The sequence below is a fragment of the Accipiter gentilis genome, chromosome W, assembly GCF_929443795.1.
Source record: "Accipiter gentilis chromosome W, bAccGen1.1, whole genome shotgun sequence".
Taxonomy (NCBI): domain Eukaryota; kingdom Metazoa; phylum Chordata; class Aves; order Accipitriformes; family Accipitridae; genus Astur; species Astur gentilis.
Window position 1 is genome coordinate 26450279 of NC_064918.1, and position 17399 is coordinate 26467677.

General features: G+C 40.0%; 1 protein-coding gene across 5 annotated transcripts in view; it reads right to left on the reverse strand.

The window, feature by feature from the left end:
* Positions 1–447: 447 nt before the first annotated feature.
* Positions 448–17399, reverse strand: part of LOC126035455 (E3 ubiquitin-protein ligase RNF38-like) — a 229360-nt gene continuing 212408 nt past the window's right edge. For all 5 annotated transcript variants that reach the window (XM_049794063.1, XM_049794060.1, XM_049794059.1 and 2 more), the window contains 3 exons: positions 8124–8245; positions 6890–6989; positions 448–891 (listed from right to left, as the gene is read on the reverse strand). In XM_049794063.1, the coding sequence (XP_049650020.1) occupies positions 829–891; positions 6890–6989; positions 8124–8245 (285 nt within the window). In that variant the 3' untranslated portion in view covers positions 448–828. The remainder of the gene's footprint in view (positions 892–6889; positions 6990–8123; positions 8246–17399) is intronic.

Consider the following 17399-nt stretch of genomic DNA (forward strand, 5'->3'; position numbering starts at 1 on the left):
ATCCATAAAATAAGCAGTAAAACTGTCATACTGAAATTTGGATTTCCTATTGTGTGTAAAAACCCAAGGTTACTCACTTACTGAGTAATGAACACACTCTTTAGAGGTACACTTAAAAGCCTCCAATAAAGGGGAAGCATAACATCTGTTTGAATAGCAAGTAAAAAAGTCTTTTTATACCATTAAGTATATTGGGGAGGAAATATTAAATGTCTATAATTGCAGCACCTTCTGCATTCAGTGTGCGACTCCAAACACAAGGAAAGAAACCAGTGTACAGTACTAGTACTGTTTAAATAACATAAGATTATACATTGCAGCATAATTAATGCTACATACATACATTCTTAGTACATGCTGGTATATATGTTCTCAAACACATATACACACCCAGTCACAAGTGTACTTCACACATCCTCTCACCCCCCCCCCCCCCCCATTCATGCCCACTCACAGTATCTGAAGGTAGATTGCTATGTTGTTCGGAGCTACCATTTTTTATAAAAGCACATGCTAAAAGATCATGTACACTGTAATCTTGCAGCAACACTTGGAATGATCACACAAAACCCAGGAAAAGTTAGTGCACACACAGAATTAAGCTAAAAAAAGTCTTTGGAGTTCCAATCACGCAGTTAGTATAGCAATCCCACAACTGTGATGGCTAATTATAAGCTTTATAATTGATTAAGTCACACAGTGCAAAGAAATGTTCATCGACCCTTTTGTGTAAAGGGAATGCTGGAAGCCACATGGGTAAGTTCAATGGATAGTTCATATATACACGTGACCAGGAACACCCAAAACAGATTTGTGCTCTTAGGTTAGTCATTCTGAATCACGATGCACTTCTGAAGCATCAGCTCTGCAAATTGGGCAGGTACGATTTGCCTGTAAAACCAGAAATAAAAGAAAGTTTAATGCATTGACAAATACACTCGTTATGGTAACAGTGTCTGCAACCCAGAAATAAAATGAAATTGCCACTCACAGTGATCAAGAGTACCCAAAAGGGACAAAACCACAAAAGAGATAAACCTAGCATGCACCTGTTTTCTGTTATTTTAGAGCATGTGAAAATGACCTAAAAGTTTTGTGAACTCAGAAGAAAAATACAGTGGACTGAGAAATCCACCATCACTAGAGAAGCAAGATAGAGGTGGAAAAAAGTGTCCTATACTAGGGCATACTAGTCTTACTAGCTCTTTGCCATGAATCACAGCTTTTTAGGCTTTCACTACCCCGTTATACCAGCAGAAGTCTATCGTGCAGGCTTGGCCAAATCATGAAAGCTGAGGGAGGGGGAAAGAGAAGGGTTTTTAGTAACAGACACAACACACAATCTGGCTAAACAGCTTCAAAGCCGAACATGCATAAAAGCTTTAAGTTCAGCCCTTCACTGAAAAACTTCTTGAGAATACACAGATTCATAAAATAATTCATGTTGGAATGATCCTCAGGAAGTCTCTAGTACAGCCTCCTGCTCAAAGCAGGGTCAGCTGTAAGGTCAGACCAGGTTACTGTCATGCTTTAAGCCCAGCTGGCAACAAAGCACCGAAACCGCTCACTCACTCCTCCCCTCTGGTGGGATGGGGAGGAGAAAATATAAAAAAAGCTTGTGGGTCAAGGCAAGAACAGGGAGGGATCACTCACCACTTATGGTCACGGGCAAAAAAACCAGGCTCAACTTCGGGAAAAAACAAAATCAATTTAATTTACTACCAATCAAAAAAAAGCAAGGATAATGGGAAGTAAAACCAAATCTTAAAACACCTTCCCCCTACCTCTCCCTCCTTCTTGGGCTCAACTCCACTCCCAATTTTCTCTAGCTGCTCCCCCTGAGTGGCTCAGGGGGATGGGGAATGGGGTTTGTGGTCAGTTCATCACATGTAGTCTCTGCCGTTCAGTCCTCCTCAAGGGGAGGACTCCTCACTCTTCCCCTGCTCCAGCATGGGGTCCCTCTCACGGGACACAGTTCTCCATGAACTACTCGTACATGAGTCCTTCCCACGGGTTGCAGTTCTTCATGAGCTGCTCCAGCATGGGTCCTTTCTGTGGGCTGCAGTCCTTCAGGCACAGAGTGCTCCAGTGTGGGCTTTCCCAGGGAGTCACGGCCTTCTTTGGGGGCATCCACGTGCTCCGGCATGGGGTCCTCCAAGGGCTGCAAGTGGGCATCTGCTCATGGGCTGCAGGGGGACAGCCTGCTGTCTCACCATGGGCTGCAGGGGAATCACCTCCTCCGGCACACCTCTTCCCCCTCCTTCTTCACTAACCTTGGTATCTGCATAGGTGTTTCTCTCACATTCTAATCTCTTCCCCCACTGTAGGTTCCCCTTCTTAAATATGTTCTCCCACAGGCACTACCGCCGTCGCTGATGGGCTTGGCCTTGGCCAGAGGTGGGTCCAACTTGGAGCTGGGGAAGCTTCTAGCAGCTTCTCACAGGAGCCACCCCTGCAGCCCCTCCCCCGCTACCAAAACCTCACCACATGAACCCAAAACAGTTACTCAGGGCTCTCTCCCATTAGGTCCTAAAAATATCCAGGACGGAGGCTGCACAGCATCTCTGGACCTCTGTTCGACTACTTGCTCTTGTTTATTTCATGAAATTAATTCCCCTTCACATCTTAACATAACTGGTGTAAAGATGAATTAGGTGCACATAATGCATCATAGGCTGCAATGTATATCCTCTCTTAACTGGCTATTCCTTCATGCAAGCTAACTTTCTGTAACATGAGCTTCACAATGAACTGAAATTATCATAAGAAACATTAAATAGAAATTTTCTAGCTGAAGTGATCCACATTTAGAAGAGGATTTACAGCCTGAGCCTTCGGGGTGAATATAGGTCATGTTTTCAAGTTTTTCTTTGGAATTATGACTAAATCCTTCTTTTAAAAAAAAAGATTTCTCATGTATTCATTTGACTCAAGGAGTCAGAGTATCAATAAACAATCAGATATTGTGAAACATGATAAATTTGAGAGTTGAAAAGACTGACAAGCAAAAACAATAATCTCTCTCTTGTTAATCTTGTCCCATTGTCCTGGTTTCAGCTGGGATAGAGTTAATTGTCTTCCTAGTAGCTGGTATAGTGCTATGTTTTGAGTTCAGTATGTGAAGAATGTTGATAACACTGATGTTTTCAGTTGTTGCTAAGTAATGTTTAGACTATAGTCAAGGATTTTTCAGCTTCTCCTGCCCAGCCAGCAAGAAGGTTGGAAGGGCACAAGAAGTTGGGAGGGGACACAGCCAGGGCAGCTGACCCAAAGTGGCCAATGGGGTATTCCATACCATGTGACGTCACATCTAGTATAGAAACTGGGGGGGAGTGGGGACGGGGGGAATTGCCACTCAGGGACTAAATGGGTGTCGATCGGCAGGCGGTGAGCAATTGCACTGTGCATCATTTGTACATTCCAATCCTTTTATTATTACTGCTGTCATTTTAATAGTGTTATCATTATCATTATTAGTTTCTTCTTTTCTGTTCTATTAAACCATTCTTATCTCAACCCACGAGTTTTACTTCTTTTCCCAATTTTCTCCCCCATCCCACTGAGTGGGGGGGGAGTGAGTGAGTGGCTGCACGGTGCTTAGTTGCTGGCTCGGGTTAAACCACGACACCCATTCACTGTTTAACCTCTTTCATGAGTCTTGAGCCTTATTTAACATAGATTTTTTTTCTCACTGTAGTCTAATATATTGGCACATAATTCGGTATAAAATAGGTTTTCCCCTGGCTATCTCTTATTGCCTGAAAAATCCTTTCTATGTAGGGTTTTATAACTACAGGACAGGCAAAAATCCAAATTTCATATGTAGACAAGTCAAAGTTTGCTTTGATGCCTTCTATTGTTGCATCACCAGCTTGTAATGGAATAGTTATTTTTACTAAAATTTACCAATGATAATGTGTTCCCTTGCACAGTTTATCAACATGGGATGTGAATTTAAAGTGCAAAAGTTATTTTACCCTACTCCCTAAACACAGTCTAAAACTTTGTGTTGACATAGTGTAACTGTACACCCTTTAGGCTCAGATTACACAAATCTTTCAATTAAAGACAAACCTGCCTAGTTGACACTGTTATGCTGATGGGGTTTTTTTTTCTAAAGTTAGTCATCCTTTAGCCAATAGTCAGCAATTTCTAAGCTTGGTTAGATGCATCAGCACAAAATTGCCTCACAAATACTACAGTTCACTTCAGATTACTAAAAAAAAGAATGCTCCCAAACTGGTTTTTTTTTCCCATTTAACTGATCTTTAAGGGCTATCTTCACTACCCTTTGATTGCCAATTGAAAGTGCTTAATGTAACATAAGAACTGCCATACTGAGTCCAACCAAAGCTTCATTTAACCAAATACTCTGAATTGAACAGTGACCAACAGCAGGTGCATAAGAAAGAGCATACGTGATATTTACCTGATATATTCCCCTACCTTCCAGAAGTTTGTGGGTCAAGTGCTTTTCGAGCCAGATGCAATGTCTTTGCATCAACAACCCTAGGTGGAATTCTCTTTTTAAAAACTTATCAACCTTCACAGAATTTCAGCATCCATATGTCATGGGGTGCATGACACCCAATGGTCTTAGTTCTCATTTCAGAAGAGGGAGCAAGCTATTGTTCTTTGTTTACCTTTTCTCCATGCCACATATAGAATCATAGAATATGTCAAGTTGGAAGAGACCCATAAGGAACATTGAGTCCAAATCCCTGCTCCTCACAGGACTACCTAAAACTAAACCATATGACTAAGAGCGTTGTCCAGATGCTCCTTGAACTCTGACAAGCTTGGTGATGTGACCACTTCCCTGGGGGGCCTGTTCCAGTGACTGACCACCCTCTCAGCGAAGAACCTTTTCCTAAGGTCCAATCTGTACTTCCTCTGACACAGCTTCATTCCATTTCCTCATGTCCTATTGCTGGTCACCAGAGAGAGGAGATCAGCACATCCCCCTCCGCTGCCCCCTTGAGGTAGTTGTAGACTGCAATGAGGTCACCCCTCAGCCTTCTCTTCTCCAAGCTGAACAAACCAAGTGACCTCAGCCACTCCTCATAAGTCTTGCCCTGGAGACCTTTCACATCTTGGTCGCCCTCCTCTGGACACACTCTAATAGTTTGATGTCCTTCTTATATTGAGGCACCCAAAACTGCACACTCGAGGTGGGGCTGCACTAGTGCAGCGTAGAGTGGGACAATCACCTCCCTCGACCAGCTAGCGATGCTGTGCTTGATGCACCCCAGGACACAGTTGGCCCTTTTGGCTGCCAGGGCACACTGTTGACTCATATTCAACTTGCCATCCACCCAAAACCCCAGATCTCTTTCCACAGGGCTTCTCTCCAGCCTCTTGTTCCCCAATTTGTATGTATAACCAGGATTACCCTGTCCCAGGTGCAGAATCCGGCACTTGCTCTTGACTGCTCTTGACATGACTAAGCTTTATGCAATGATATGGTTTAACAAGTCCAGTACAGAAACATGCGTCAGCTTTGCCCCAGACCACAGACATGAATAGCAGGGGACTGTAAAATATTCTGTACTGACACTTGCATGTATGTTAATTTGAGTTAGTTGACAATCACTGTATAAAACAGTCTAAATAAATATCTATGAATGTTAACGTGCTTTAAAAAAATATATTTCAAGCTAGAACAACTAGATGTTTACAGTCATCTTGTTGATTCTCAGACATGTTCTACAATATTCTGAACCCAAGCACATATTTCATTCAAATAAGTTCTACTGAAAAGAAAAAAAAAAAGAGCAGTGTTGTGGAAACATTTATACCAGTCCTAGATTCTGTAAAAGCTTTAGAATATATTGAGTACTCTAACCCAAAGTTGTTTTCAGATTCCTTTTTTTTTTTTTTTAATCCTATCATTATTCATGATGCTTCATTAGCCAAAAGATTACTGCCAATATAAAATCCAATACTTCACTTTATGCACAGGATATTCTACTGCATGTATGAGGCAGTAATTTCCTTGACTTTATAAAGCCTGGAATTTATAGGACTTTATTCAAGTTAAAAATGTATATTCTCTATAGGAATACATTTGTCAGCAAAGGATGTGAACTTTTTTATTTTTAATATATATCTTAAAATGATGCAACATAAGGTTGCATCTATAAGTCTCTAGGTAATGTTTGACATGCTGCTTTCACATAGTACTGTGGAATATTTCATATTGCAACACATACTACAGACAGATTAAAGTAAATCTGAATAGAATTTTTAAAGAAGTGAGACAAGAAAGGAATGAATACTTTATTAGCAGTAGGTCTGGATAACACAGCTTGTACAGATGTCTCCCTATATATCATCTCCTAAACTGTATTCCTATCCTTCTCACCTTCTGTACCACTGCTATTCTATCTGTAAACTTATTGCGCTGTCCTGCTTCTAGGTCTTCTGCCCAATTTGTTTTGAAAGAATATCTCATAGCATGCATAAAGCCATAATTTCATGCTAAGTCTTTTTTTTTTTTTAAAAAAAAATCTCTCAATCATGCCTTATACTTATAAAAATAGATACTTTTTTATTTGCCCCAAGAATTCAAATTTATAGTGAAAGAAGGGATTCTTATAGAAGCCCTTTGTACCAGTGAATATCATTCTCCTCATATTCCTTTTAAAATTACCCTATTCCAATTATTATTACAAAGAAATATCTTTTTTAAATCACTAAAAAAGAATATTTCTATAGTGTAAGGAGACAACAAAAATAAGATAAATTCAGCTTGTGCCCTTTTTTGTTACTTCAGAGCCTAAATATTAAAAATGAGAAACAAGAGATGAAATGCAGTAGAAAACTAAAGAAAAAAATGAAACTACAAACTAGGACATTATAAATTGCATCCAACACAGATTTTATTTACCTTAAGCCATTTATCAACACACTTGGCATGAAACTCGTGGTTACAGGGTAAGACTCTAAGTAGCTGCCTTGCCTCAAAGTCACACATACACACTACACACCTAAAAAGAAAAGACAGCAAATATCTATAAACTTTCCCATTTAATAACAATAATTTCTATTCTGTAGGCAACTTATAAGGTCTGTCTGCAAAAGTTGTTTTTTTTTAAAACCACTGGAGTATCTACAGTGATCAAACTTCTGTGGGTATAGATCTCTAGTGGACCAGTGTAAAATGAGAACTGTTTTTGGTTTGTTCACCATGGTTTCAAATCCCAAAGCATACAAGGGCTCAAACTCATACCCATGGGAGTTCATTGGCTCAAGCAATAAATAGATTGTATTACCGTAACTCAAAATACTGGAGTTCATGCCTGCTGATATAAACAGGTACTGCAAACCCTATAGCATATTTCTTTCGGTTTTAACTTTAATTTTAGCTATATTAATATAAAAAACAGAAAACTTGCTTTGAGTATTTCTCAGAGCCATAACTGATTAAAGATCACACACATTTTTACTATGATAAATTTCTCCTTAAATTACATCTATATTCTGTGGTACATTTTGTAAACACATTTCTTCCCCAGGGAGATCATAACTTAAGTCCTCTGGTATTTTTATTTTTCGTATTCCTTATTATGTTAAAAATAACATTGAAGATTACTCTAAGTGGAAGAACAGAGAAAAAAATATCTTCTGTTCAGTTTCAAACATTTGACAGCACTGTATATCACTTTCACTGCCTCCCACCTATATCTCATTTCTCTCTTACATAGACCTTTCAAACAGAATTAATCTTAAAAATAAGAAAATATAACTGTAAACCTGAAAGACTGTCAAAAGCTCTTCCAGGAGCACTTGAAGTTTTAGTAATTGGAAAATATTTCAATATAGGCTGAATTCCAAGTTGATGATGGCCATTTAATATCTAGTATGCCAAACAAAAATTTGGAAAAATTTTTAAAAAAACTGAACAACTAAATTTGAACATCTAACTGAAGTGAGACTATGCAGAATTTTAAAGACAAGATAAATGATATTTGATTTCAAAAATGGTTTAGAGAAAATTTATCTTTTTTATTTGAGTGCTTTTAGAGAACTTGTGTTACAGTATTTGCCTAGCTGAGGCTGCAGCCTGAAGGAATGGAAACACAGTCATGTAAAGTATGTAAATTTGAGATAGATGTACTTACAATGTCTGTTCTGACTGATGATTGCTTGGATTGAACCTATAAGATGGAAGCTGTTCAATGTCTGCCTTTGTCAGTCCTCGAGGCTTAGCTTCTCCTAGACGTTCTGCCAAATTCAGCAGTGCCTACAAAACAAGGAATTTGGACTTTTTAACATTCATTGCTCAAACAAGCTCCAGCTCTACCAGAAGTGATTTATTCTGCCATGTCACTATCCCACCAGGTAGCACAACCCATGTCTCCATCAAGACACGTTTAGTCTTGCTTCTCTCTCTCTACAATGCAAGCACTATGGTGATATAGAGAATGAACTACTAATTGCTCAATGATTGTCTCTCTATAACTTTACATATGAGACAAAGACTGGTGTTTGTAAGAAGGAACCATGAACAATCACAAAATCTTGTCGAGAAGACACAAGTAGAGGCCTTGCTTGAATAGATAGGGCTAGCAAAGATACGAACTCCTGCCTTTGTTCTCATAACCATATGATTCTTGTAACACTGCTTACCAAGGACTGGTGTCTGTCAGGGATTAAGCTTGTCAGGGACCGATACTCGTCAAGGACGGATGCGTCAACCAAGGAAGTGATAATAAGAACTGAAATATAGGTCTAAGATAAGGTGTATGAGAAGCAACCATAAAACTGTTATAATTGCCTAGTAAGAAGAGAGCATGCGTGAATGACTAAAGTTCATCTAAAGGACAGAAGAGGAAGAAGAAGATAGAACCCCTGAAGAAGTAAACGACCACCAGAGACAAATCTGAGCATGCGCAATGATGACATATACATTTTAGAATTGCTGACACACGCCTTTTTAATTACTCCGCCTCACTTATGCATATGTATGTTTTTGTATTGAATAACCTTATGAATATGTATATTTACATTGTATAAATTTCTGGTAAATTGGGCAACGGTGTGCACGATAGGTGGAGCGATCCCCCGTGCAACCAGCGCTGTCAATAAAGAATACCTACTTAATAGTTAATCAAACTATTGAGTTAATTTCTTTCAATCAATCTGGCGACCCAGATGGGACCCTCTCTGCTCGGCTGCAGGACCCACTGAGAACAGGACTCCCTAGGGTACCCCCGGGATTTTCCCGGAGGGACTCCTCGCCTCACTCGGATCACTGCGGGAGCAGACAAGGACACCATCTAAAGGATTAAAGGTATTCTTTATGTCTTTGGGTTTGGGACCGGTCATTTGGAAAAGCTATCCATAAGTCATAAGATTAATTTATGCAGGATGGCATATGCCAGGTAGCTGATGCTCTTGGTATACATTTGGTTTTGGTTTGATACGTGTCTGGACACTTTTGTTTCAGTATACTCTGTATGCTGTTGTGCACTTTGTGTGCTTTTGGTTTGGTGCCCATACATGTACTTTGGTTTTTTGATTTGAATTTGTTTCGGACCTTTTGGCTAACTGATGTGGTAAACGACCATTGGAATCGGATTACGGAGACCGCTGTGAGTTCTGAGTTAAAACTGTGTCGAAACGGTGAATTGAATGAATGAGTGAGTGAGAAGCAGCTGCAGAGTGTGTGTGTGAAATTCCAATCCGCAGTTTCACTCCGTAGGAGGTAGGGCCGGAGACGAATGAGGTGTGACTGACTCTCTGATGATTTGGGAGACGAACTTGTATATTATTATAGTTATAAGTTTGAGCTTGATTATTTTGATTATCTTGTTCTTGTGGTGGTGGTGTTGTAAGAAATTCCCTGTTTGGTGTATTATATAAATGTGGGTATACGAATGGTGTCTTCTGCATCCGGGAAACGAGTGTAGACCTATATATATATCCTAGAGTGTGTATGGTGTAAACAAAGGTTGCAAATAGATTGTGGAAAGGATATTGAATGCTCTGAGTGTCGGGTTTGGACTCCCTGGGACAAGAGAGAGCGGGCTACCTATATAGTTGAGATTGTTTGTGGTTGTAAAGGTGAGCATATAAACGAGTAATATGGGAGGTAAACAAAGTGGTGGAATATTGAAAAAGAGCCCCTTAGGCTGTATCTTGAATCACTGGAAGAAGATAGGGGGACCGTCAGGTGGAGGCGTGGATAAGAAAACTTTAATAAAATATTGCAATCAGTGGTGGCCTTTATATAAATTAGACGATGATGAAAAATGGCCCTTTAATGGGACACTGAATTATAACACTTTGTTACAATTGATGTTGTTTTTGAGACGAGAAGGAAAATGGGATGAGGTGATGTATGCAGATATGTTTTTCACTTTAAGAAATCATTCAGAGTGGCAGAAAGAATGTGGCATTAATTTGGCTCCACAAGACCCTCTTGTGTTAGCAATGGAGAAGGAGCAGAAAAGGACTACAGGGAAGATGAAGAGATGTTGTTCGGCATGTAGTATAGGACAAAGATGTATAAAATTAAAGGAAACTGAGGAAAGAATGGAAGATTTTATTTTTTCACCACACTTGTTACCCCCAACACCCCTAGAAGGTAATTCCACTGATGATACGGGTACGAAAGAACCTGATGAAGGTACGAGCACGAAAGATTTAGGTTTTACTCCTATTACAGCTCGCACCCGGAGTAAGATTGGTCCAATAATCCAGGCTCCCTTAAGACAGGCAGTAGGAGCTACTGGTCCTACGAAAATTAAAGTGCCATTTACGATGAATGATTTAGATTCATGGAGAGAAACAGTAAAAGAGTATCGGGATGATCCTGAAGGAGTTGCTAAAAGATTTGAGTTCATTGTTAAAAATCAAGATCCAGATTGGAAGGACATCGATTTGATGTTAGATGCCTTAACTGAAACTGAAAAGCAATTAATAATAAGGAATGCACGGACTCAGGTCCAAATTCAAATAACTGCTGGGGTTTTACCCGGTGTGGTAGATAATCACGTACCGAGAACAGACCCCAGTTGGGACCCTAATGATGACCATGATTACCGATTGTTGAAAAAATATCAAGAATGGATAAAAATTGGTATTGAAAATGCAGTACCGAAAGCAGTTAACTGGTCAAGTCTGTATGCAGTAAAACAAGGTCAGACTGAAACTCCCACAGAGTTTCTTGACCGGTTAAGAGTAGCTATGCGGAAATTTACTACCTTAGATCCCTTATCTGAAGTGGGAAAACAACAGTTGGTCTCTTTGTTTTTAGGACAATCTTCAGAAGACATAAGGCGAAAGCTTCAGAAATTGAAAGAGCCTGAGATAAGGGACTTAGAAAAATTGATAGAGGAAGCTTGGAGAACGTATCGGAACAGAGAAGGGGAGGAGAGACGACAAATGGGAAAAGCTATTGCTGTAGCTACTATAGCCGCGCTGGGAAAACAGGACAACTCCCTTCGTGGGAGGGGTCGGGGAACTGGAAGGAGGGGAGGCTCACGCCAGCCCCTAAGATCAGACCAATGTGCTTATTGTAAAGAAATAGGCCACTGGAAAGGACAATGTCCTAAGCTGAGTGGAGCGCAAGCTGTTGTAGCCAATGTTACCTCTGGTCAATGAGGGGGACCGGGGGAATCCACCCTAGCGGATCCACTGGTTAAAATTAAGCTAGGGAAAATAGAACAAGAGGTGGATTTTCTTGTAGATACGGGAGCGTCCTATTCAGTGTTAAATCAAAGGCTGATACCAGAGGATGAAGAGTTTGTGACTGTAGTGGGAGCTACTGGCCAGCAGAAAAAGGCTTATTTCCTAAAACCGCTTAAATATAAATTGGGTAAACAAATAGGAATACATAAATTTCTGTATTTGCCCGGATCTCCAAAATCCTTGTTAGGCCGTGACTTGCTAGAACAATTGGAAGCAGAAATTGTTTTTGAAAAAGGAAAAATGGAATTAAAAATCAAGGAAGACCAGCTAATTAACGTTTTAAGCTTGGCATTAATACAAGCTGAACCAAAATTTGAAGTACCTCCAGAAATTGTTGATCAAGTATATCCTGGAGTCTGGGCCTCTGACGTTCCAGGAAAAGCTAAAAATGCAGCCCCTATAGTAATTAAGCTGAGACCAGGAGAAGAACCTGTCAAAGTTAAGCAATATCCCCTGAAATTAGATGATAGGAAGGGGATCAAGGAAATAATTGACAGGTTTCTACAATACGGAATATTGATTGAATGTGAATCAGAATATAATACACCTATATTACCAATTAAAAAGGCAGATGGGAAAAGCTATAGGTTAGTCCAAGATCTGAGAGCCATAAATAAGATTACTGAGGATATACATCCAGTAGTCGCGAATCCATATACTTTGCTAACAAAACTAAAAGATAGCCAAGTTTGGTTTACCGTACTGGATTTGAAGGATGCCTTCTTCTGCCTAACCTTAGCCACAGAAAGTCAGAATTTGTTTGCTTTTGAATGGGAAAATCCTGAATCCGGGAGAAGAACTCAGTTAACATGGACAGTACTACCGCAAGGCTTTAAGAATAGCCCCACCATCTTTGGAAACCAACTGGCAAAAGAGCTTGAAACTTGGGTACCTCCAGACAATGAAGGAATCTTGTTACAATATGTGGATGATCTCTTAGTAGCTACTGAAACCAGGGAAAGCTGTATTCGATGGACTGTAAATCTTAATTTTTTGGGTTTAAATGGATATCGAGTCTCTCAACAGAAGGCCCAGCTGGTTCGACAGCGTGTGACCTACCTGGGACTTGAAATCTCGGGAGGACAACGGGAACTCGGGACTGAGCAAAAAGAAGCCATTTGCCGAACCCCGGAGCCCCAAACGGTAAAAGAGCTGCGGACCTTTTTGGGAATGACAGGTTGGTGTCGCCTTTGGATACATAATTATGGATTATTGGTAAAGCCATTATATGATCTGATAAAGAGAGACCAGTCAAAAGTAATTTGGACTGGAGAAACACAAAATGCATTTAAGCAGCTCAAACGAGAACTAATGAGAGCTCCTGCTCTGGGGCTGCCAGATGTTTCCAAACCATTTTGGCTGTTTTCGCATGAGAGACAAGGAATAGCTTTGGGAGTACTAGCACAAAGACTTGGTCCCTATAAACGGGCAGTAGCTTATTTCTCCAAACAACTGGACGAGGTGAGCAAAGGATGGCCTGGTTGCCTTCGAGCTGTGGCAGCAGTTGTTATCAATATTCAAGAGGCCCGGAAGTTTACCATGGGACAGAAGATAACAGTGCTGGTCTCTCATACAGTTTCAGCGGTTTTGGAACAAAAAGGAAGCCATTGGCTCTCGCCCCAGAGATTCTTAAAGTACCAAGCAGTGTTAGTAGAACAAGATGATGTAGAAATTGTAGTTACTAACATTGTCAATCCAGCCTCTTTTCTTAGTGGAACTCTGAATGAACCAGTGACACATGACTGCATAGAAACAGTAGAAGCTATATATTCCAGTCGACCAGACCTCAAAGAAGAACCTCTGGAGGATGCTGAAAACTCCTGGTATACCGATGGGAGTAGTTTTATAAAACAGGGACAACGTAAAGCAGGATACGCAATCACAACCACCCAACAGGTAATCGAATCTAAGTCTTTGCCTTCTGGGACTTCAGCCCAAAAGGCGGAGATAATTGCCCTTACCCGAGCACTGGAATTGGCAAAAGGGAAAAAGATAAACATTTGGACAGATTCTAAATATGCATTTGGAGTAGTTCATGCTCACGGTGCAATTTGGAAAGAACGAGGATTGCTAACTGCTCAAGGAAAGCAAATAAAACATGCAGAAGAAATCTTAAAGCTATTAGAAGCTGTAAAGCAACCAGAAAAGGTAGCTATCATGCATTGTCGAGGACACCAAAAAGGAAACACAGATCCAGAAATTGGAAATCGACTAGCAGATTATGAGGCTAGGCGGGTGGCAGAAGAAGTGGAAGCAGAAACATTATCCTTAATACCAGACGGTAAAATCCAAACTGTAAGTACAAATCAAAAACCAAATTATTCAAAAGAAGACTTAAAATTAATTGAAGATCTGGATGGTAAAGTAGAGTCAGATGGATGGGTTCGTTTAGCAGATAATCGTATAGTAATACCATCCAATTTAATATGGACAACAGTTTTAACTGAACATAATAAGACGCATTGGGGAGCAGATGCCCTGTACAAAAACTTAAATCAGAAATTAATAGGACGCAATCTGTATACAATGGTGAAACAAATATCTCAACAATGTGAAATTTGTTTACGTAATAACCCTAATGTGGCAAATAAAGTGAGGTTGGGGATAATTGGCAAAGGAAATTATCCAGGACAACAGTGGCAAATTGATTTTTCGGAGCTCCCAAGAAAAGGGGGGTACCGATACTTGTTAGTCATGACTGACACATTTTCAGGCTGGCCAGAGGCTTACCCCTGCCGAACAAACAAAGCTAGAGAAGTAACTAAGATATTGTTGAATGAAATCATTCCTCGTTTTGGAATTCCAGCAACAATATCTTCCGATCGAGGTTCTCATTTTTGTGCCAAAGTAGTACAGCAGGTGAGCAAAACTCTGAAGATAGACTGGCAGTTACATACCCCATATAGACCTCAAGCAAGTGGGCAAGTTGAAAAGATGAATCACTTAATTAAACAACAAATAGCAAAAATTGGTCAAGAGACTAATCTAACTTGGCCCCAGTCTCTTCCCCTGGCATTGCTTACAATGAGAGTGAAACCAAAAACAAAGGAAAATTTAAGCCCCTTTGAAATACTGTATGGGAGACCATATCAATTTCAATTTACAGGAGAAGATTTAACCCAACTGGGTGCGGGGTATTTGTGTGACTACATGGTATCCCTCCAGAAGCAGTTAGAGAATATAAATAAACAAGTTTTAGGAACCAGGGCTAGAGGGTTAGATCAACCAATCCATCCCTTTAAACCGGGTGATTATGTATATGTAAAGATCTTTTCAGGACAACCCCTGGAGGAGAAATGGGACGGACCCTATCAAGTGTTGCTGACGACCTTCACTGCCATTAAGATCAAGGAACAGCCTGCCTGGATCCACTATTCGAGAGTAAAGAGAGCACCTGAGAGGCCATGGACAGTCATCCCTACAGGACCCACAGGTCTGCGATTCTCCAGATCATGATGGTAACAGAGTTATTACTCGGTTCAAATGAAGCTCGATGGAACTTGAACTCACATTTTTCCTTGACACAAAATGTTTCCCAAATCCTGAACAGAACTGACTGTTGGATATGTACTCACATGCCAGAACATGGTGGAAAAGCGATCTCGCTAATTGGTATTCCGATACCAAGTAATTACTCCTGGACCACTCTTTGGGAAAGTACCACATGGTATACTGACAATGACGGAGTCCAGAAGTTAGAAATAACTAGTCCTGAGGCCCAGGAGCCTTATTGTACATGTGTACAGAGATGTAATCCACCTAAAGGACTGGGAAAAAGTGACTGTGTTAATGGGACGTATGTAGGGAGTCATACAGTTTGTAACAAAACTACAGATATTGGAACTTCAACTTCTGTTAATACTACAGCATGGCCAGTGCCAGAAGGAAAGGGATGGTACTGGCTATGCAATGACACTGCCTGGAAAGTTTTACCAAAGAATTGGATGGGAACATGTACTTTGGGAGCAGTGGTTCCAAATATGACTATACACAATACTCCACCAAAAGGATGGGTGTGAACACACTTTCGAAAGATTAGACGAGATGTTGAGAATCCTCTAGTAAGGAGGCCTACTGCCTTTCATACTTTTGTCCGATGGTTTCTTCCATGGTTGGGAGTGAGTGAGTTAGAAAAAGCCATAGTTAACATTTCGGCAGTAATAGAAAACCTTGAGAATAGAACAATTGATGCAATAAGAGCCCAACAATTAGAAATATCCAGTTTATCCCAAATTGTACAACAAAATAGAATGGCATTAGATCTATTATTGACATCTCAGGGTGGAGTATGCACAGTTATAAATACGAGTTGTTGCATGTATGTAGATCAAAGTGGAAGAATCTCCACCGACTTAGAAGAAATTTGGAAACAAACCAAAATACTACATGAAATAACAAATGATGACCTCTCATGGGGATTTCAAGAATTGTGGGACAAACTAACATCCTGGCTGCCAAATTTTGGGTGGCTAAAGCAAATTTTTATTCTGGTTATAATTTTAGTGACTTTGGGAATGATGGTCTGCATTATGCTTAAGTGTTTTGTGTGGTATTGTCAGGGCACGGTAGAAAATTACGAAAATTGGAAACGAAACATAATTAGACATCAAGTAGAAACCGGGAAATACTTTACACGATCTCTTGGACGTAATGGAACCTTATAGTTGCAAAAGAATTTGCAAGGGTTTAAAGAAAAAGGGGGGATTGATATAGAGAATGAACTACTAATTGCTCAATGATTGTCTCTCTATAACTTTACATATGAGACAAAGACTGGTGTTTGTAAGAAGGAACCATGAACAATCACAAAATCTTGTCGAGAAGACACAAGTAGAGGCCTTGCTTGAATAGATAGGGCTAGCAAAGATACGAACTCCTGCCTTTGTTCTCATAACCATATGATTCTTGTAACACTGCTTACCAAGGACTGGTGTCTGTCAGGGATTAAGCTTGTCAGGGACCGATACTCGTCAAGGACGGATGCGTCAACCAAGGAAGTGATAATAAGAACTGAAATATAGGTCTAAGATAAGGTGTATGAGAAGCAACCATAAAACTGTTATAATTGCCTAGTAAGAAGAGAGCATGCGTGAATGACTAAAGTTCATCTAAAGGACAGAAGAGGAAGAAGAAGATAGAACCCCTGAAGAAGTAAACGACCACCAGAGACAAATCTGAGCATGCGCAATGATGACATATACATTTTAGAATTGCTGACACACGCCTTTTTAATTACTCCGCCTCACTTATGCATATGTATGTTTTTGTATTGAATAACCTTATGAATATGTATATTTACATTGTATAAATTTCTGGTAAATTGGGCAACGGTGTGCACGATAGGTGGAGCGATCCCCCGTGCAACCAGCGCTGTCAATAAAGAATACCTACTTAATAGTTAATCAAACTATTGAGTTAATTTCTTTCAATCAATGGAAAGAAGTCTTTCAAAGTTTGATCATTGATGAATCCTTCTGAACTGCATAAGATAGATAGTATCTTTGGGATTTCCAAATATCCATGACCTAACTGTTAATCACTCCTGCAGCTCTATTCACAGCTTAATATATGTTTTGCTTCAGAAATTAATCCCCTTCCCCCATCCCCCACACAGTAGTGTGAGTAACCAGAATAAAATGTTGAAAAACTTGCTTTCTAGGAACATGCAATGAGCCTAGCTCTATGTGGTCAAGAGTTTAAAG